General features: G+C 37.2%; 2 protein-coding genes and 1 long non-coding RNA gene across 5 annotated transcripts; 1 reads left to right on the forward strand and 2 right to left on the reverse strand.

The window, feature by feature from the left end:
• Positions 1 to 289: 289 nt before the first annotated feature.
• Positions 290 to 3,291, reverse strand: LOC126629557 (protein TRANSPARENT TESTA GLABRA 1-like). Of its 3 annotated transcripts, none has more exons than XR_007625784.1 (3): positions 2,085 to 3,291; positions 794 to 924; positions 290 to 657 (listed from the first exon to the last, which is right to left on the reverse strand). XR_007625784.1 is itself a non-coding variant. In XM_050299635.1 (2 exons), exon 1 carries the CDS (start codon positions 3,149 to 3,151, stop codon positions 2,123 to 2,125), a length of 1,029 nt encoding a protein of 342 aa, XP_050155592.1. In that variant the 5' UTR covers positions 3,152 to 3,290; the 3' UTR covers positions 290 to 657; positions 2,085 to 2,122. The 3 variants fall into 3 exon arrangements, 1 of the variants encoding a protein (XP_050155592.1); XR_007625783.1 differs by having other exon boundaries at positions 732 to 924; XM_050299635.1 differs by lacking the exon at positions 794 to 924 and having other exon boundaries at positions 2,085 to 3,290.
• A 10,266-nt stretch (positions 3,292 to 13,557) lies between these two features.
• Positions 13,558 to 21,500, forward strand: LOC126630018 (protein DOWNY MILDEW RESISTANCE 6). The gene is made up of 4 exons (XM_050300198.1): positions 13,558 to 13,870; positions 14,024 to 14,271; positions 20,196 to 20,520; positions 20,824 to 21,500. The coding sequence occupies exons 1-4, from the start codon at positions 13,673 to 13,675 to the stop codon at positions 21,076 to 21,078; spliced, it is 1,026 nt and encodes a 341-aa protein (XP_050156155.1). The 5' UTR covers positions 13,558 to 13,672; the 3' UTR covers positions 21,079 to 21,500.
• Positions 18,060 to 20,129, reverse strand: LOC126630028 (uncharacterized). The gene is made up of 2 exons (XR_007625927.1): positions 19,436 to 20,129; positions 18,060 to 19,258 (listed from the first exon to the last, which is right to left on the reverse strand). It is a non-coding gene; the product is annotated as an uncharacterized LOC126630028 (long non-coding RNA).
• Positions 21,501 to 21,824: the final 324 nt, after the last annotated feature.

Consider the following 21,824-nt stretch of genomic DNA (forward strand, 5'->3'; position numbering starts at 1 on the left):
GTCTAGTGATATTTCTCGTCACTTATAAGTGAGAGGTTATAGAATCGATTTTTGATAAATACGAATTCGAGCTAAATTATTATAACTAGCTCATTTATTAAAAAAACAATTTTCACTTCTCTTGTGATGAATGAGAGACGAAATCATATGCAGCCAGTAAAGCCAAAGGAAAAACCGCATCTCAGCTCCGCAGCACCTCGTTTATGGTTTCCCCAATCTCACACGTTGCAAAACACAACAGAAATACAACGCAATCACGTTTGATCTGGGAATCGATATCAAAACAATCTAGCAAACCTTGTCACCACACATTTTATATATAGCACCAACCAAAACTGTCCGACAACTTCCTTTTTCCTTCTTTTTCAAGTAGAGTACTGTCAAACATGAGGGAATAACATATGCGATACAGGAGAGGCCAACACTAACAGGTACAATTAACATTGGATCTAAAAAGGGGCGAAGCGTGTGAGGGGAAGATACACTACTCACATTGTGGGTCTAGACCAAGACTAGTTGATAATCAACGATAAATAGATCTCTAATGAGTGCAAAGCTAACCATATTCCTTTATAAACAAGGCTCATAGGTAATTGAAGAACTACTTCCAGCTAACTCCCCCTAGTGATCATCACTGCTTCCATCAACACAGGATGCCTGCATCAAAAGAAGTTAAACATGCAACTTATCCCGTCAATAAGGACAAAATGACTGAACCGAAAAGGTCGTACCCAGTGCACAAGGCTCCCGCTTTACGCAGGGTCTGGGAGAGGTGAATGTCGGCTAGTCTTACCCCCATTTATGGAGAGGCTGCTCCCAAGTCTCGAACCCGAGACCTACCGCTCATGGGCGAAGGCACTTGCCATCGCACCAAGTGCGACCTCTGACTGAACCGAAAAGAATGAAAAAAAAAATACACACGATCTGTTGTGATCGGAAAGAAATCAGAGTATGACATGATTATAGCAGTTAACAATAATGACTAGCTCATCAATTATTAATCAAAGGACAAAAAATTAACAGGGGGTGTGTGGGAGGTAAAAACGGTGTGTGGATAACACCACCCAACTACTAATACACACGGACAGCTACCATGCGGATGAAGACTTCACTGTCTATGTTTCAATTGTACATCAGTGTGCCATAATAGTATACAGAGAAGAAGCTCATGAACAGATTGGTAAGGTTGGAATTTCAAAGGAACCATTTGCAAAAAGGCCAGAAGGTTAACAATGAGACCAAATATCATATAGAAGAAAACCGTGAAAAAATTGGCAGGATGATGGACTTTTCGCACAAATGTAAATGTTTTTCAATAACTCTGCAACACATGCACCCGAACATCTATCCCAGATTCAAATATTTACGACATTTACTAGCAATTCAGATATGCAAAACTTACAAACTCACGAAAACAGATCAGTCTCAAACTAACTTAAAGCAAGCAATGTGATGAATTCAATAGTTTTAAACAAACTAAAAGTAATTTCTGGAGAAACATGTGCTTATGTGAATTTAAAAGTGCGTTTGACAGATTAGCTTAAAAGTGTTTATGTGAATTTAAAAGTGCTTTCTAGAGAAACATGTGCTTCTTCATGAAACACTTCAAAGTGTTTTTCAATAAACACTTGAACTTTGAATAAACTTCAACTTGTTGCTTTACTTTTAATAAAAGCACTTATGAGCAAAAATGATTGGAGAAAGTCCTAATGTAAGTATCTTTCTCGCACACATATAAGATGGGAACACGGTGCTAAGACCAGGGAGAAAGGCGGATTTGTGATGACAAGGGTCGAAAGGCTTCATGTTTTTGTTTTATTTTAGTACCGGCTTTTGCTTTCTGGATTTGTAATTTTGATTTCTTGCTAATTAGTATTACAGTCTAATGATATTTCTCTTCATTTGTACTACAGTCTAGTCCTATAACCTTATGTTTAATTCTCGACAAAAGCGAATTCAAAAGCAATGTGATGAATTCAATAGTTTTAAACAAACTAATCAATTTAGCCTAAATTACATCAGTAGAGCAGTCATAAAATCAATCAAAGCAAGCACAAGCAGAAAACACTTGACTGAACACTTACAATCCATATGAGAAAACAAGCCTCCCAGCTTCCCGCCCTCACACCTTCAAAAGCTGCATCTTGTTAGAAAATGCAATGGAAATCCAATCAGGCTGTGCAGCAGACCACTGCAGCTGATTAATCTCCGCACCTGCGGAGTACATCGACATGGGGTCGATTCCATTCGGCCCAGCAACCGTGGGCAGGTCCCAAATAAGCGCCCGAGTGTCATCCCCAGCAGAGCAAATGTGCCTACAACTCTGGGGGGCCCAAGCAATAGCATTTACACTACCTCTGTGCCTCTCCAGCTCCGCCACTGGCATGGTCGGCGATCGGATATCCAAGATCACAACTTTATTGCTGTCCATCAGAATTGTAGCCATGGACCTCAAATCCTGCTTGTTCCAAGCCAATCGGAGCAAAGGGGTATCCGGCTGAGGGCTCTCGTAGATGATCGTGGAGTGCTCCTTGTCCCTCAAATCGAAAATTCTCACCGACCCATCAGCCGAAACCGAAGCAAAAACCCTAGCTTCCCCCCACGCGATATCGTATACCTCTTTATCGTGCGCAATCAGCTGGGTTTCGACGACCCCCTTTTCAATGTCCCAAATTGTGCAGGTGGTGTCGATGCTGGAAGTCCCAATTCGCCGGGGCTCGATGTCGTTCCAATCGAACGACGTCAGTGGGGCGCAGAACTCGCTGGTCTTGCTGTTGTTTAACACCTGGATGGGCTCGACGGAGGAGTCGCCGACCTCCCAGAGGCGGAGGTAGTCGCCGGAGGAAGCTAAGAGGTCATTGGTTTTATGGAGGGCGTTGGGGTTCGGGTGGAACATGAGCTTGGTGGGCGGATAAGGGTGGTCGAAGGAGAGGGTCGGGTTCAGTTTTATTGAAAGGGTATCCGGGTCGAAGGAGAGGATGTCGACCCGGTTCGAGTACTCCTCGATAAAGCTGCCGACGGCGATCCGATGGTGCTGGTGGCGGGTTCGGGTTTGGGGCGAGGGGAAGGCCATGGCGTACAGCGGGTACGGCGACTCGTACGTCACCGAGTTCTCCTGTCGGAGATGCGATTCTTGCGTAGAGTTCTCCATTTTCTTCTTCCTCAAATTTTCTCGGGAAAGTGACGGAAAAGTTGTCGAGAGGGAGAAGAGGTAGTCTGGGGAAGGTTTCGGGTCGGGTTTCGGAAGAGAATTGGGAAGCAGGCGATGCTAACTCCAGAAACGACGTGTAGTTTGCGCGCGAGTAACTGAAAAGTTAGTTGGTCACCAAAGTCAAACTGTCAAAGTAGCTAGTGTGTGCTCCCACACGTATTTTGACTGGACTTCTCCATGGGCTTTGATTATATTTAGGCCTACATGTACATGCGATCCAGTATATGAAATGGGTTGGGCCATGATTATATTTAGGCCAGTATAGAGAAGTCCAGTCACATGTTTGGGCCTAATAGTGTAGGTCATGCCTAAGAACACTTGGTAGTATTTGGAAGGGGAGTGATTTTAGCTTATGGTGGCACATCGGGCATCACTTATTGTACATATACTTTGTGCACAGCACAACAATTCATTATTATGTGTGAAGGAAATATCATGATCTTGATGCATAAAGCTAGATTAACTTAGACTCAATTATAAAATCACACAAACATACTAGAACACGAGATGTATCACAGTTCACAGAAGTTGAGCAACGTTAATGCTGGTGTAGTTTCGATTGAGAGTAAAGTAACAGAGTAACTAAGGTTTAAGATACAAGGCTACGTTCACGTTAGTGTAATTTTCATTGAGAGAGTAAAGTAACTAGAGTAAAAGATACAGTGGGAGGCCCCTCTAAAAATGAGGGTGAGGAAATCATTAAAGGACAATGGTAGGGAATCATTATTGGACAATGGTTTCCAGAGTTGTCACAATATTATCAATTCATTCAAAGTAATGTGTGAAGTCGTTAAATGTTGTGTCTTGAAATTTTTTTCTATGAACAATATCTTTAGTTTAGCAATTAAAAGTAAGGTGGTGCTATGCACGTACCCATTTTTACCTCTTACATAACCCTCTCAATTTATAGTAGTCAGATCAAATGAATTCAATAATATCAATGAACAAAAGTTAACAAGGGCGTAGGGAAGGTAAAAAAATATGTGTGAATAGCACTACCCTAAAAGTATTGTATATAAGAGCATTTCTAATAGGGGTCCCTATTTAGGCACTCACATAACCACCACCAGCTTTGAGGACTCGTTTAAGAACTTTAAGGAAATATTTGGGTCCCTAAAGGAATATTTTCTGCAATGGAATGTCCTTGTAGTATAATTTTTTAATGTAGGGACTAAAATATTAAAAAAGTATTGTTGTTAGAGTATTGTGGTTGTTAATAAAGGTCAAAAAGCTTTCTCTATCGTTGGTTTCTGAATGATTGAACAAAAAATGAAGATGTTCTGCAGCATTTGCACGTGCAGGGTTTTTAAAAAAACAACAAGAGAAGCTGATGTGCAGCATTTCCACTCAAAATAAACAGTGGGCCTCTCTTTGAGTCCTATATACAGTTTTCATATATAAAGATTTCTTAAAGTAGCTAGCGAGTCGTATATATTAAGATATTTTGATGACTTATATTCTGATTCATTTGGAAATTTCGTCTCTTACAATAATAACAAAAATGAATGAGGATCTTCTTTGGATTCTCTTTGTGAGGATGCTAGAGATCCTCTGATTAAGTCCGTTCATTGTAAATCGTGCGACCAGTTTTCATTAAGTATTATTTATATTCAATTTTAAATAAAAAAAATTACAATAATTTCTAACCGTACGATGTACGATGAACGGACGTGATTAGAGGATCTCCGGGATCCTCACAAAAAGAATCCGGAAAGGATCCTCATTCCACAAAAATGACATGTTATGCTTAAGTATTACCTCATACACATGTTTCATGCACCAACACATCATTTCTAGCATCAGTAGCAAATTGTTACCTTAATTTAAAGAAAATTTGAAGGTGCTCCATCATGGCTTGTGTAAATAAACACTTGGGTCAATAGCTTGTTAGAGTGGCTCTTTTTATTTATATTTATTTGCTCATGAACATGTTACAAATGTCTAGCATATGTTATGCTAGTGATTACAAAGTGCACTCAACGCAATTGTTGGCGGTAATAACGATTATTAAATTGCGACTATAGTTATGGACCGGATACTTTGAAGGAGAGCTGAAATCATAGAACCAGCAATATCTTCACCAATTTGCAAGCAAAAATTATTAGGTTGTAAAAGAAATGATGGACTTAGGGGCGGCAGTGAGTTTCTTCCTCATTCTTTAATCCTACAAACGCACTAGAATTCTTTTTTTTTTTTCGAGTAAATTTGTGGTTCAACTTGTGTCAATGTATGGAGAAATTTATATAAAATGTAATGACCATTTGATCGCCATGTGATATATCGATTCAGTAATATAATTTTATGTGTTGAAACTTGCACATGTCATTATCTAATTCAAACGGGATGCCACCATCAAAGTAAATTAGTTCTACTGTAAATTCTTTTTGTATTCACGTGACAACATTTTAATAAATTGACTTACATGTCTTGAACACGTGACATCCTAGCCAATAACCTGTCATCATCTATGGCCAATAATACAGATTTGGATCTAATCCGAATTCAAATTGTAGGGATTCTATGAATTCTTACATCTTAATCATTTATCATATATTATGCGGTCCGAAATTATTTAAATTTTATTATTTAAAATTAAACATAAATAATAACTAATAAAAACAAGCTACATTATATATGATAAACTATTAAAATGTGAACATCTCCAGAGTTTCCACAAAGAAAATCCAAAAAGATGCCCATCCCAATAATGCCTGCCAATTCGGTGCAACTTGGGAGGATAGGACATGGGAGTCATTGACTAGATCAGTAGACCAAGTCACCATGCTTGTCAGTTTATGTTGATGGCACCGAGAGACCCGCCGGTGGTGGCCTAACTTTTGTCCCTCGCGTGATATCATCACCTCGTCATGGTATGACGCACAACGCGTCTGCAAATGTGATGTCATAACCTTGCATCGAAACAGTAAGCATTGGGTTCCATAGATTAACCATTGTTTCCAGTTTTTGGAGGGCATGGGGGGACTTAATTGATCTTGCTATGTCTAATTAACAATTGCTAATTACTATAATATATCTAATTAACGGTCTCAAACTCTCCAAAATGGACGGAAACTACAGATATTATAATGCAATTGGGTCTTAAAAAAAGGTTTAGATGCTGCTTGTGGTGCTCCCTCCATGGATGGAGATGGAGCGATTGCTCTCTTGGGAAGCCAAACTATATCAGCCAAAGTTTAGTGGGATGCGGACTTTGTATCAGTAAAGCTGACTTTTCCTAACTACATTCAAATTCCCAAGAATTCATAGATCTATGAGTATCGCAGGTTTATATCTCCGGTTACACATAATCAAGACATACGAGGAAAAGTCATGTTCTCAAAGTTTAAGGTACAAACAAATATGGACAAGACACAGATGACGACGAGTATGATTGATGTAATCTCTGATAATGTAAGAGCATGACACGTACGTATCTGTCGCGATTTCAATAGTTAAATGTATAAAGTACAATGGATTTGGACAAAACATGCAGAACTTTTGAGTATTGACGAGTATATAACACAGGAGGATCGTATCTGTTGCGGTTCCATGAGTCAATTACCGACATGCCATATGTACTGTAGATAACTTTAGCTTTGAACTGATTAATTTCAAGTTTGAAATTGAAGTGTGAACAAATTTAAAAAATACCACATATTGTTGGCTATTGTATGTCGACCAACCCTAATTATCTTTTTCTTTTTTTAATAAGAAACCCTAATAATCTTGTCGCTATGTGGTCATCGATCGTAATAGAAAGTAGGTATTTAATAGAATAAACCACTAAACAAACCTATTGGGGATGAAATGGTCATAAAGGTGGCCGAAAAAAATACAGTCACTAACAACGGTGGACTTAGGAGAAAAGCCAATCTTATAGAATTTTAGGGTTAGGATTTCTTAATAATTATGATGGGAACGCCATAGGCTAGGACTAAAAGATAGCAATTCAATCCGTTAAACTCAATAACCTTGGAAAACAACTTGAATGAGGCGAGTTTGGAGATGAATATTTGGATATGGATAAAAACAATGAATATTATCTGGTTGCAGTTTTGAATATGGTTATATAGGTCTCTGATTCGTATCTAGCTCCGATTCCGCCTAGAATAATATAATCCAATATATATATTCACAAGTATTGGAATTACTTGATAATTTGTTCTGTCTTTTTGTTTGCTTTTGTTATCCCTCCCCTTTCTTTTCGTACCAATTTGCTTAACTTGCTCATATTTGGTTTATCATGAACACCTCCAAAATATGTTATGCTTTTGATGAGTTGGATGTGAATATTTTATTACAAAATTAGCATCTATTAAATTATAATGTGTTAGTTAAACAAATGATTTGTTTTGCATTGACGAGATGAATATAACTATTAGTCGATGAGAAACTTGTTACCCGGTAGATATAATTTCGGATAATCTTCGATTGTTAATTTGTCGTTTTGAATGTGGTTAACCTTCATGGTTGTGAAGATTGATACGATATTTTCATTCCCAAACCGAATGGTTGTAATTTCTAGCTAGGGCATGTTAATCCTGTACTGATTGGTCGTATACCTACGGGACCCACCGCATAAATTAGGGCACATGGGATGGGGTGGGATGGCACCTAACCTGAGCAAGTTAATTCGCACCAGTTTTTTTACCGCCATATTAACAGGGACCATTGGTGTTTGGTCAGTCGCATTCTCACATGCATGCATATATATACATCTACCTCTGGCAGCCCTGCCCGCCCGCTCTGCCCTGCAGGTTTCGAAACTTCTCCAGTCTTCTAGCATCAAAGAAACAACAAACATTAATGCTTAACTGCTCAAAGAAAGAAATAAAAATTACTACTCAAAAGTTAGATTTTTGTGTGCATAATCAGAACCGTTTATATTATAAATCACTTCATAAAGATAGTCTTTGCAAAAAAAAAATAATTAAAACTCAAGTCGTTTAGTTATCCAACTGTATATATAAACAGTTAAACAAAATTGGTAAAAGTATTACAAACTGTCTATATATTTGGTATAATAGATTAACTAAAGTTTTAATTCTTTTTCTTTTTTTTTGCAGAGACAACCTTTGACATAATGATTCATAATATGTCAGATTCTCATCATAAGTACAAAACTCTATGATTTTGATTCGAACACAAAAATTTTTAAATTGAAGTTTCTACACATTCTTGAGTAGCCAACTATTGTTCAACAACAAATACTAACCGACGGTCAAACCGACCTGTTTTACTTTTAGGGCCAGTCATGAAGTGGGGAAGGAGATCTTGTCCATAAAACTATCATCCTATTTCTACACCATTGATTCATTTTCCACAGCTTAGCCTTAGAGATTGGATTGTATTTTACTCTGACCTCTGCAAATATGAATGGTGTGTAATTGACCGATCAATTGTTTTGTTCGGAAAGATCAGATTAGAACGTTTGTAACACCACAGACTGAGAGATAAGCTAACCCTCTGTAGATGATTAATACCAAAAGGTATAACTAGTACTATGACATGGTTGAAGTTTTCAATACGTCAAAAATTAATCATGAACATAATCCATTAGTATTAGCAGCCCAAAACACACGCAGCAATGTCATAATCTCATGGATTGAATGATACACAGCACGATGCTATAGATTGTCATCTTTTAGGGTTTTTAGCAATGATGTATACTGGTCATTTCTAATCCACACAAAAACCGCATTTTCCACACTCCATGGCTGATGCAAGTGCATGCACTTGCAATTGCTAGACCTTGATAACGCAGAGGGCGGTGGTAACTTTTGTGGTTGTGAACCAATGGCTAATTGGCAATGGCACAGGTTTAGATTTTTACGAATCTAGATAGTACGCCATGTGTAAGTTATGCAACATATATTTGAAGGTTCTGTGAAAGATAATAGAATCCACCAATTATGTCTCCCCTCCCCTTGGGATCTATCAATGCACAAAGTGAACAAAAAGTAAATTAAATTTGGAAGCAAAGCAAGTACCGAGTTTTGTTCTAGCTAGCAACATTTTTACTTATCTTTTTATTTTAATCTTCCTATTTTTATTTATGTCACGGATATTTTATTTGTACAAAAAACAAAAAGTGTAATTACTTTTTAGGTGGCGTGGAAAATGGTGCACTTTTTCTTTTCTTTTCGTATTTTATTGAACTTAAAAGACAGAGCGAGTTTTTGCTTTAGGGATTAGGTGGTTGTGAGCATTACACTGTAGTTGAATGATTGTGATTTAATCTGTGTGTTTGTTTGAGTCTAAATTAGAGATAAACAATGTGTTACACAAAGTTTATATTTAAAATCCTAATATTAATAATAATTAATGTGTTGGTAATGCTCACCCAGACTGGTGAGCAAAAATGCTCTCCAAAAGATATGGTGAATTTTTTAATTTGTTAGGACAAAGGTTCTATTCTATAATACAAATTTTTTTTCATTGTTACAGGAACACGGATGAAACACCACGTGTCTTTATGTAAGTGGTGGAAAATTTTATTTTTTAAGTTATTAACTTTTTAACACACATATCCCACCATTTGTATAATGACACGTGGTGTACTACCTCGTGTGACGATTACGCCGAAAATTTTATCCTAGAATTCAACCAGCGCTTAGCAATCCATGCACAAAATGAAAGTAGTACTTCCGGTGGGTTTTTTATGCATGTCTAAGAATCTGATCAAGGAAGAGAGCCGCCCTGTAGCTTTTTCATTTGCAATCTTCCTTATAAACGAACTAAGGGTGCGTTTGTTATACTGGACTATCTCGGACTGGACTAGCTTCAAGGACTAAGTTTGACTGGTTTAGACTAGACTAAACTGGACTGACTTAGTGAAGCGTTTGATGCAGTGTCAGACTAAAAAACAGGATAACAACAAATTCTAATATTATATTTTCTCATTCATATTTTATTAATATTTTATATTATTTAATACATATTTAGTAATATTTTATTACTACCACTGTCTATTTCTTTTAACATTCTGAAAACCTCTCATCTCCTTTCCTAATTATTTTTCCTCTGATCCCTTTTTCTTCCTAATTTTGCCCCAACCCTCTCCCTCTCTTCGTCTTTTCCTTTTCCTTTCCATTCTCCTCCCTCAAAACAACGTCATTCATCACCCCTTTTTGTTCTCTCTTATTTTCCCTTTCCTTTTCTTTGCTGTTGTCGTTCATCACCCCCTCTGATTTTCTCAGAAAATCTCTTAATTTTATGAGAAAAATGAAGAATTTTTCTACTGAGTTTGTTGTTGTTATCGAATTGATTTTTTTTTTCTTTTCAAATTTTGGTGGTTGGATGTTAAGAATTAGGCGGTGGGTGTGGTGGGTTTCAAATCTGGGTATAGGTGGCTAGAGTTGCAAAGAAGCAGACTTTGTAAGCAACGTGTAGACTTGTAGCATGAAGAGGATGGAGCAACTGTCGTCGTCGCGACCGAGTTCGAGCCAAGCTCAGATCTCGGTGGAGCAGAAAGAGAAGAAAGCGAGGAGAGAGGAGGAGGGGAAGGGGGAATTGGCGAGAGGGAATGATGGTGGCTCTCGGCGTTTGTGAAAACATAGGAGCAGAGGAAGACGAGAGGGAGTTAGTCCCCGCTAAACCCATGGTTCTCGACAGGTTTGCTAGCGAGGGAGTTAGTCCCCGTGAGTCCCTTCTAATCTCATTAAACTTAGTTCTGGACTGTTAACAAACACGAGACTAGACTACTACATAGTCCAGTCCAAACCAGCGAAAGCTAGCGAGCTCAAACAAACGCCCCCTAAGGTCCCACCTTCCATTTGTTTGTTTGTTTTATTTATTTATTATTATTATTTTAATCAAGTAAGATATGTTCATTACATTAAAAACTAGTCTCAATAAGAATTGGATAAACAACTAAAGATAAAGTAACAGGGCCAAGCAAAATGAGAACAGTAACCAAAGATACAACGGGAGGTCCACACAAGTTTAAGCCCGAAGGCCGCAAAAAATAAAAGATAAATAAAAAAAATAAAAAAACCCTAATCTCTAGCAGAAAAAACCACACTACCGCCACTGACACATCTTTGGAGGAAGCCAAATTCCAAACCGAGTCTCTTTACGAGCCCTTCAAATATATACAAACAAAGAAGCATATGGGTAGAGAGTGAGGCTAAGGGGTATGTAAAATACACAACACTAGGGATCCGACATGCAGGTTTCAGGAATGGAAGTGAGAGAGGTCAGTAGATATGATATCCAATTTCTAATAGGAGCCTGCCGATTCGAGCACATGATGGGATTGAGATGAAGTATCACAGCTAGGGAGGGGAAGGAACGAAAATTTAAAGACCAAAAGTAATAAAAGTGGGCGAAATACGACGGATAAGAGACATGAAGCCTAAATATGAGACAAGCTCAAGAGATGTTGGGACCTAGCTCAAGAAAAATTAAGATAAAACTCGAGGGATAACCGAGAATGGAAATGAAGGAAGGAGACTAGAAAAGGGGAAGGAAGAAGAAGTGGATGCAGGGATGAGGAAAGTGAAGAAGAGATAAGAGGGAAGGAAAATAAGGAAAGGATAAAAAAGAAAGGAGGAAATGAGGAGAAAAAAGAGATAACGAGCTGCTGCCTGCCCCAAGCAAAGCAAGGGGCGGCGGCTGAGGAGTCCACATAGAGAGAGAGAGACCGCGTCTTGGTTTGCCTCGTTACCTTTCATTTGTATTTTGTAAGAATTTGATCGTTTGCTTACCAAATAAAAGATAGAAAGTAAGACATAATTAATAATTTAATTGTCTGTAGTTTTTACGTAAGCGACTTTGCTGTCCAATTCTCCCACATTAGGTGTACATAAATATTGCTATGCAAGATCACGAAATTAAATTTGTAAACTAAATAATATAGAAATTGATGATTGTATAATTACTTAAGCGTTAATAAATGTGCTCATTTCTTATTAATAACACATCATTTAATTTATAAATTTTATATTAAATTTAAGGGTAAAAGACTGTTTACTACCCTCATGTTTCGTGGTTTTCAACATTTAGTACATCAAGTTTTTTTCGTCTCAAAGTCATACCTAAAGTGTAAATTTTGGGACAGTCTCATACATCCGTTAGTCAAACTATTAAGTCTCCGTGGACATTGATTGGGCGCCACGTGTCATCCAAGTAGAAATTAAAAATAAATTATTTATAAAATAAATAAATAAATAAATAATATATATATATATAGAAAAAAAAAAAACCTTCATCTTCCCAAGATTCGAAGGAAGAAGAAGAAGAAGAAGAAGGAGAAGGAAGAAGAAGGAAGAAGGAGGAAGAAAAAAAAAATTGCATTTAGAGGAAAAAGAAGAAGAAGAAGGAAGAAGAAGGAGGAAGGAGGAAGGAGAAAAAAAAAATCTTCCCCAGATTCGGAGGAAGAAGAAGAAGAAGAAGGGGAAGGAAGAAGGAGAAGAAGGAAGAAAAAAGAAGGAAAAAAAAAACCGAATATGCAACCCAGATTTGGAGGAAGAAGAAGAAGAAGAGGAAGGAAGAAGGAGGAAGGAGAAGGAAGAAGGAGGAAGAAGAAAAAAAAAATCTTCCCCAGATTCGAAGGAAGAAGAAGAAGAAGAAGAAGAAAAAGGAGAAGGAAGAAGAAAGGAAGAAGGAGAAGAAGGGAAAGGAAGAAGGAGGAAGGAAGAAGGAGAAGAAGGAGGAAGAAAAAAAAAAGTTTCAGTCGGAGGAAGAAGAAGAAGAAGAAGGAAGAAGGAGGAATGAGGAAGGAGGAAGAAGAAGAAAGAAGAAAAAAAAAAATCTTCCCCGAGGAAGAAGAAGTAGAAGAAGAAGAAGGAGAAGGAAGAAGGAAAAGAAGGAGGAAGGAGGGGGAAGGAGGGAGAAGGAGGGAGAAAAAAAAAGTTGCAGTAAGAAGAAGAAGAAGAAGAAGAAAGAAGAAGAAAAAAAAACGTGAATGACACGTGGCGCTTAGTCAATGTCCACATGGGCGCCACGTCACAGTTAACGGGAGACTGAACAGTTTGACTATCGGATGTATGAGACTGTCCCAAAATTTACACTTTAGGTATGACTCCGAGACAAAAAAAACTTGATGTACTAAACGTTGAAAACCACAAAATATGAAGGTAGTAAACAGTCGTTTACCCTAAATTTAATTTTCCTAACATTATTCACAAGTGAACTCTGAATCCTTTTCCTAGGATTCAAGGGATTCTGTTTATCGTACATTGTGCGATTAGTTTTCGTTAGGTATTATTTATATTAAATTTTAAATTTTAAATTTCAAATAATTTCTAATCGCACGATATACGATGAACGAACACAATTATGAGATTCTCTGGGTCCCAAGAAAAGGATTCGGGAACCTTTTCCTATAAATACAATGGGCAAATCACTAGCTGTGCAACTTCCTAGAACTTCACTAGCTCTAAATTAAGCTTAGCAGCTGAGAGAGAGACGGCATTTTTATTGCTGCCTTTGTCTCCCCCTTCGAACTTATACAGAAACATGGATGCAAAAGTCCTCTCCTCCGGAGTCAGACACTCCAACGTGCCGGAAAGCTATGTCAGACCAGAATCCGACCGGCCTGGCTTGTCCGAAGTGTCTGAATGCCAAAACATTCCAGTCATTGACCTGGCTTCTCCTAACAGAGCCCAAACTGTGCAGCAAATTGGCGATGCTTGCAAAAATTATGGCTTTTTTCAGGTACCCTCTTCCCTTCATCATTAACATCTTATATATGGATCCCCATCTCACTTTAATTATTGCGAAAACTCAACAATCGCATTTTGCACAAACTGAAATGTTTGTGTGTGTGTATCCGTGTGAGTGTTGATATTTGGGTGAATTTGGTGCTAGGTTATTAATCATGGGGTGTCAACGGAAGGAGTGGAAAAAATGGTAGGGGTGGCCAATGAGTTTTTTAGCCTTCCTGTGGAGGAAAAGTTGAAGTTGTACTCAGATGATCCCTCAAAAACCATGAGACTTTCAACAAGTTTTAATGTGAACAAGGAGAAGGTTCATAACTGGAGAGATTATCTTCGACTCCATTGCTATCCTTTGGACAAGTACGTTCCTGAGTGGCCCTCCAATCCTTCTTCCTTCAAGTACGCCTCTCTCTCTCTAGATCTGTCTCGCAACTATTTGTCTCTTTCTTTCTCAGAGATGCATCAGACACCATTGGTGTACTATTCTGTGGGAAAAAGCTATGCTGTCTGCCACGTTGTTTGTTATTACATGTATTTCATAGCGTGCTATATATCATATAGGTCTTTAATAAAAAGAGTTTGGCATTAGAAAATAACTAAGCTGCAGAGAATTCACGTCATTTTTTCGTTACATGTGATGTTATTGGTTACGTCTGACACAAGAAATTTTATAATCATAAAAGTTTAGTTCTATTCTTTTCATATTCTAATATTTACAGGGGACATTCTTAAATCCTAAGATCTCTTTCTGTACATTGAAAAGTGAAATATTATTAAAGGAACCAGATGTAAGTTGTATAGCTTTTAGTTTGTAGGGTTTAACCACTTGGGTACGTGGTTTCTAGGGTTTACTAAACAATGTTCAGTTATTAAAAGTCGTTTTTCTTTACACATAAATACACCATATAACAACTGAGACAACTAATTGGCCTTGATTGGATCTAATAATCTTAATGACAATCACCTCTAAATCTTTTATCTTTGATTTTTCCCCCCTTTTAAAATGCTATGACTCTGCATTGACTTGGCATGTGCCCACATGGCGTTCTTGAAAGTACGATGTTCATCTAAACTGTAGAAAATCGATCCTTCATGAAGAAACTAGCACATAGGTTCTCCAGAAAGTTTTAAACAGCTAAAACACACAAATAGTTTTATGCAGCTTTGCTAATTAGTAGTTTCTAGTTAACATATGCCGCCATATGTTCATGATTTAATTTTGTTTGACATAGCTAAATTACCAATTAGTAGCTTCTTAACATATTGGCCACATCTTCTCAGTAGTTTATTAAGAAAAAAGAAAGAAAAAATTATAGTTTAGTCGGCAGCACTTGCAGCCATTTCTGATTATTGTAGGAGGAAAATGGATGCACGTTAACTTTGTCCGAATCTAGGACAGAGTAGGCATTATCTTGTCTAAAGTTTTATTTTTGAACAAAAATCTTGTCCGAAGTTTTGAAGTTCATTGTTACTAATCGGGCACGATCAACGGCGGTGGCTTATTGTTGGATGATATTCTCTCACTTGGGGTGAATTTGTGCTCACTTTTCTGAAGTTGAGAGTGATGCTCACAGATTGTGGCTAAATTATTTTTAATTTCAAAGTTTATATCTTATATCAGTTAAATTAAATTAATCAAACCTTGATAAATAAGGAGGTAATCATCACCTGTATCTTTGAACTAGCAAAATTGAACTTTTTATTTTGAACAAGAAAATGTGGGAGGTATCGGGTTTGATGCTTCGAGTTAGTGAGTCTGCTTGACTGTACCCATGGGTAGGTTGAAATTCCCAAAAGTCTCTTCGAATTTGTAACTTAACACATGTTGTCTTTAAAAAAAAAAAAAATTGAGACAACTGGGCCTACATGTTACTGATTTAAAAATCTTTGCATACGGGAATCGTGGTTGATTGACGGTGTGATGATATTTTAGGTCAAGAAAGGGGAGATCCTAGCCGTCGATGCATTGTGGTTCGGTTTATTGTATAGTGGAGTGGTGATGTATTAGAGCAATTCCACCCCTAAAGACTTTGCGCCAGCATCCAGCGCATTTATCCACTCAAGTGAATAGTAATAAACCTCAATGAACAGTAATAGGCTAAAACATCTCCACCCCTAAAAAAATGCGCTAGCACCCAGTCTAAAAATGCGTTGGCACAAACGATCTCCATCCCTACAGAATGTGCTGGCATCCAGCCCATTTAAAATATTATATATTTTTTTAAAGAATAAATAAAAAAATAGTTTTATTTTCGGATAATATTTTTAACCAATTTCGGATAAAATTTCAAATAAACTTAAAAAAAAAACACTAAAATAAAATTACATACTCATCAAATAAACTTAAAAAAAACACACTAAAATAAAATTACATAAACTCATCAAATAAACTAAAAAAAAAAACAATAAAATGAAATTACATTAAACTCAAAAAATACACTTTATTCTTCAACCACAAGCTTATTTTAATTATCTTCACCTTTTTGCAATCCCCACTGAAAGCTTTGGTAGAAAGTGTAGAAAATATTGAAATGTGGTGTAAGGTGGAAGATGAGGATTAGGTATTTATAGAAAAAAAAAACTTTTTTTTTAAATTTTCTATATTTTTTAAAATTTTTTCTGTATTTTGTAATAATTTTTCTGTATTTTTTCATAATTTTTAATAAATTTTAATATAGTAAATTAATTTGGACCGTTGGATTTGAAAAATATTCAAATCCAAGAGCCAAGGCGTTGCCATGTGGCTAACGGTCATAATTCTAACCGTTGGGCCTTTTTTTTATTATTTTTATTTTTATTTTTTGTGAAAAAAGGTGGACCATTGATCTGTGATTGGAAATCCAACGACACTGAGGAGGGCCACGTAGCTCTAATCCGGGTGAACACAAGTGGGCTGACAAGAAAGGCCCCGTCGCCTGCACCTTTGTCTCTTACTCACACCCAGTCGCGAGTGTACTGCACGCGCCAACCAAATAGGCCAACCTCTGAGTCTGTCCAAAATGAGCTGGTCTGTTGCCTGGCTTGGGCTGGGTGCCAGACTGTTTTACGGGCTGTACCAGATTAACAAGGTGCTGGGCTGATTTTTGGACAGGGTGCTGGGCAATTTTGTGTCCGGTGGAACTACTCTTGGGGTTAGTTCGTGTTGACATAGGTACGGACAAGGTGGTTGATGAATGATTGGCTACATGTAAATACGGTTCCCCATTCATAGAGTGATGCCATGGCAATATTGAACTTTCCAAAAATAGTTATCTCTTTTGATCTTGCCACTTGGACATGGATTTTTTCTGGATCCATGCATTCTAATCTTAGGGATCTACCAATCCAAACCATTGAAATTTAATCTAACGACTATAAACAAGGGCCCACTTTAAAAGTTATAATAACTTTAGTCGTTAGATTAAATTTCAATGGGCCGGATTGATGGATCCCAAGGATTAGGATGCATGGATCCGAAGAGTATCCATGTCCTTACCACTTTGCAGTTTAAGACATCCTCGTTTTGTCATCAATACTCTTTCTCCAAGTTGAGACTGAGTCGATATTAAACTTTGTCGTGTCTAATGTGTGGGATGTTATTGATCCAAATTTAAAGGGTAAATTACATTTTACCCCCTCAGGTTTGAGGTCGATTTCAATTCCTTACAACATCTTTAAAACATTTCACTTTCATACCGCACCTACTATTTTATTTCAATATAGTACATGCGTTATATTTTTCATCCATTGATCTGTTAAGAGCTGACATGGCTGCCACATTTGTACTGATGTGGCTACCAAATTTGTGCCACGTGGCAAAAATAAATAAATATTTTTTCATTTAAAATATTATAATAATTTACCATATTTATTAAAATTTAAAAAAAAAAACAAACAAACCTATCTTCTTCTCGAGCCCTTCCCTTTTCCTGCAACCCTAACACCCCCCACCCCACTAGTAGAAAAAAGCTCATCTACCACGGTCAATGCCCGTGATAGATTGCAATCCATCACGGGCACTATGCTCGTTAGTAATCTGGATGTGATAAAAAGTCTTAATTTCTACCACAGACTATGCCGGTTGTCAAATGTGAGATAAACACGGATTGTACCCGTGGTAGATTGAGATCTAACACCACATTCATTATGGCCATTGTGAATTACAAATTGAACATGGCTAATGACCATCATAAAAAAATTTCCAAAAATTTCCAAAAATAAAAATAAATCATTTAATATTTAAACAAACTTACTACAATATAATAATTATATAAACAAATCGCAAAATCAAATATTATAAAGTGCACACTAAAGCTAACGATGAGTTATACTAGAAATATCAAACTATCCACATAGGATCAAATAGGCCTCCAATAACAAGAACACTTGAAGATTTCACATTTCTTTGAACATGTCCAAACAAAGGACCTTGAGAATGAACTACTGCCCCCAACACTTGCGCCTTAGCAATTGCTGTCTCTCTATTTGCATGGACATAAGCATATGGATCACAAGAAAAAACATCTTGTACTCGTATAGGTGGAAATATACATTTGATCTCAATCAAGAAAAGTGAATAGAGTTTCTGCCTCTAAACCTTTCTACTCAAGCATTCCTTTGAAATTGAACTCTTGACAAAATTTTAATAAGAGGAGTCCTTTGAGAAAAGATAAACACATGATTAAATTATGAACCTACTAAATAGAGCCACTACGTATAATTCTGCAAATATATACTATACAAGATTAACCAAACCAATACCATAAACAAAGATTTTTTTTTATAAACAAAAGGCCAAAAAATTAGGAAAACAAACAAAAATAGGTTCAAAGATAGCATCGTTGAGTCTTCGAGGACATCAAAATTGAAAATGAGAGTGAGACAAATTGAGGGAGATCCTTCACATGTAAATTTGTCAGAAACCAAAACTATACAAACAATTCACTTATCAAAGAAAAACAATGTCTCACATCAATAATTCAAAGCTAGAATCCCATTATCGTACCCCGTTAGCACCATTTTCATACAAATCAGAATCCTCAAAGCAAATTCTTTACCGATTAGTGCATACCAACGTCAATTTAAGTTCACAATTCATCAAGAATGCCACTTTTAATAACTACAGCTACAAATGTAAAGCAAGCCAGTTCCGAAAAACAACAGAAAGTGTGAATGTAAATGTACCTCAGCCAGGTTGAGATGCAAATCGTCTTTTAAATGGAAAGTTAAAAACTGACAGCAAGCCCTGCAAGGCCTAGGACACCTTGAACAAAATACCATGGCAACAACCACATTGTCAGGGCACAATTCGACCCCGAAAATTTTCACACTGCTCGTTCTATGCTTGGTCATGCTTGGAGAAGGCATGCTTGCCTCCTAGTTATCAACATATCCCTTTCTCTTGCACCTTATCGTATTGAACCAAAGCTAAGTAAAGCTTTAATCTTTATCACATTTAGCCAAAATCGAATTGTAAATAAACATACTTATTCATAATTACACTTTAATTGGAGAATAATCACGGTATCATTTCAATAAACGGAGTTAAATTTTAATATCTTTACAAAGAAATCGAGAGACATACTAATCCTGGAATTGAGGAATGGCTGGTCATCCAAGTCGAGCCGGCGACTAGGCGAGGCCATGGGGACGGCGACCGACATGTCGTTCTCTAGGGAAAGCTTTCGGCGGGCTCTGCATCAGTGACGAGTTCTTATGTGGGCGCCGGACAGAAGACGGTTGCGATTTCGAAGAAGAGGGCGCCGGGGCTTTGGAGAGAGAAATGAGTAGTTTGGAGATTTCAGAGAAACCGCCGAAGGAATCGAATGGGTGAGATTGGGTGGTTGGTGGTATCAGATCTGGAATTGGTATATAGATTGGGTTTAAGATAGAGTTGGTTCTGATAACAAATTTGAGAGTAATATTAAATATATTAACCTACAACATTCATATAGTTCGAGTTTTCATGTATGAAATTGAAATAAAATAGTAGGTGAGGTATAAAGGTAAAATATTTTAAAGATATTGTAAGGAATTGAAATCGACTCTAAATTTGAGAGGGCAAAATATAATTTAGCCCTATTTAAACTTTTCTAATGATTATAAATGAGATGGTAAACATCGCTTTAGGGTGATGATCTAAAATATTCCCTATTTTGTGAGCTAAACGCTATTAAAATTCAAGGGCGTGTTAGAAAATATAATTTCCTTCGTAAAAACACTTTCACCCAAAAAAACATGATTGCATGATTCCGAATACCAAACTTAAATTTGGGCCTGTTGAGGCCGAAATTGGGCTTTGATTTGCTCCTTCAATCTCTTACATGAATCCCTTTGAGCTGCAGGGACACTGTGAGTAGTTACTGCACAGAGGTTCGAGAACTTGGATACAGGTTACAGGAATTAATATCAGAGAGTTTAGGGCTGGAGAAAGATTACATAAAGAGCGCACTGGGCGAGCAAGGACAGCACATGGCGGTGAACTTTTACCCGCCGTGTCCCCAGCCCGAGCTGACTTATGGACTGCCGGGCCACACCGACCCAAATGCCCTAACAATTTTGCTCCAAGACCTTGGAGTTGCTGGCCTTCAAGTTCTCAAAGATGGCAAATGGGTTGCTGTCAATCCCCACCCTAATGCCTTTGTCATTAACGTTGGTGACCAATTACAGGTAACATATAACACAAAACAATTCTATGTATACCGTCTTTTTGTTTTTTGATAAGGTGGAATGTTTTGAAGAAATCTCACTGGCCATCAATTTTATTAACTTTAATCCCATATGTTGAGAGAGTTGATTACTTAGGTAAAAAATTACGCGCTAGATCTTTGATTTTAGGTTATAAGTATTCGATTGTGTATTCAAACTCGAATTCTATGCAATCATTGTGAAATCAAAAGTTGTGTATAGACAGAATCTCAAATTGTCAAATTGTGCATGTAATTGTGAAATGAAAATTATTGGTTGGTGCAGGCCCTAAGTAATGGTATTTACAAGAGTGTGTGGCATCGAGCCGTTACCAATACTGAGAGAGCAAGACTCTCAGTAGCTTCATTCCTCTGCCCACAAGACGATGCTCTAATAAGCCCAGCAAAAGCTCTCACAGAGGATGGATCTGCAGCCATATATAGGGGATACACTTATACTGAGTATTATAAGAAGTTTTGGACTCGGGACTTGGAGAAAGATCATTGTTTGGACCTTTTCAAGATCCAGCAACAGCCCTAGCCTATATATACGGGCCTTTAAGGAAGGGGTTCCTAATTTTTCAAACAAAAAATAGGGACACCCTCTTGACCGTTAGATCTGGCTTTAATGAAATTCTGTGGTTGAGATTAAATCACAGACCACATAATCTTAAACACATAATTTCATTAAAGCTAGATTTAACGGTCAAGAGAGTGTTCCTATTTTTTTTTTTTTTTTAAAAGGGGATCCCTTCTCTTAAAGCTTCCTCTCTCTCTCTCTAACGTTATTTATATGCACAAAACTAATCATATTGCTGAGTGCTGATGCACTTTAAAATAGGAGTGGACTCTATAATTGTACGTGGAACATGCATGTGTTAGAGAATCTATAACAATGGAGTCAATTTTGTGCGTGTAACTATTTACCTTATTAATTATTGCCTATCTGATTATGGCTCCTCATGGCTGGTATGAATGCTTATGTAATTTGGTTGATTTACTTTCTTGATCATGATACTAGTTTGAATGAACGCTCTGATTAATAATTTTACAGGTATGTCATAAAAATAATATAAATGTCATACTATAATTCCTTTCTTGCCAGTTTTCTCTATTTTAGAAGTGTTCTTGTGTATGAACGGTTGTGTGTCGAATTCTGTTGACAGGTAAGTTTGAGTGTCGAGAAAATACATGAGGTCCTGATTCTGTGCTTGTGGCAGCACAAACACATGATCTGCCCCTTGTACACCAGATTTCCGTTGTGTTAGACCTTGTTGCAAAAGTATG

The sequence above is a fragment of the Malus sylvestris genome, chromosome 7, assembly GCF_916048215.2.
Source record: "Malus sylvestris chromosome 7, drMalSylv7.2, whole genome shotgun sequence".
Classification (NCBI taxonomy): domain Eukaryota; kingdom Viridiplantae; phylum Streptophyta; class Magnoliopsida; order Rosales; family Rosaceae; genus Malus; species Malus sylvestris.

Coding starts and splice junctions, on each gene's coding strand:
- LOC126629557 (XM_050299635.1), bottom strand. CDS start 3,151: ATGGAGAACTCTACGCAAGAATCGCATCTCCGACAGGAGAACTCGGTG.
- LOC126630018 (XM_050300198.1), top strand. CDS start 13,673: ATGGATGCAAAAGTCCTCTCCTCCGGAGTCAGACACTCCAACGTGCCG. Junction 13,871..14,023: donor AAAATTATGGCTTTTTTCAG/GTACCCTCTTCC, acceptor ATTTGGTGCTAG/GTTATTAATCATGGGGTGTC. Junction 14,272..20,195: donor TCCAATCCTTCTTCCTTCAA/GTACGCCTCTCT, acceptor TTTGAGCTGCAG/GGACACTGTGAGTAGTTACT.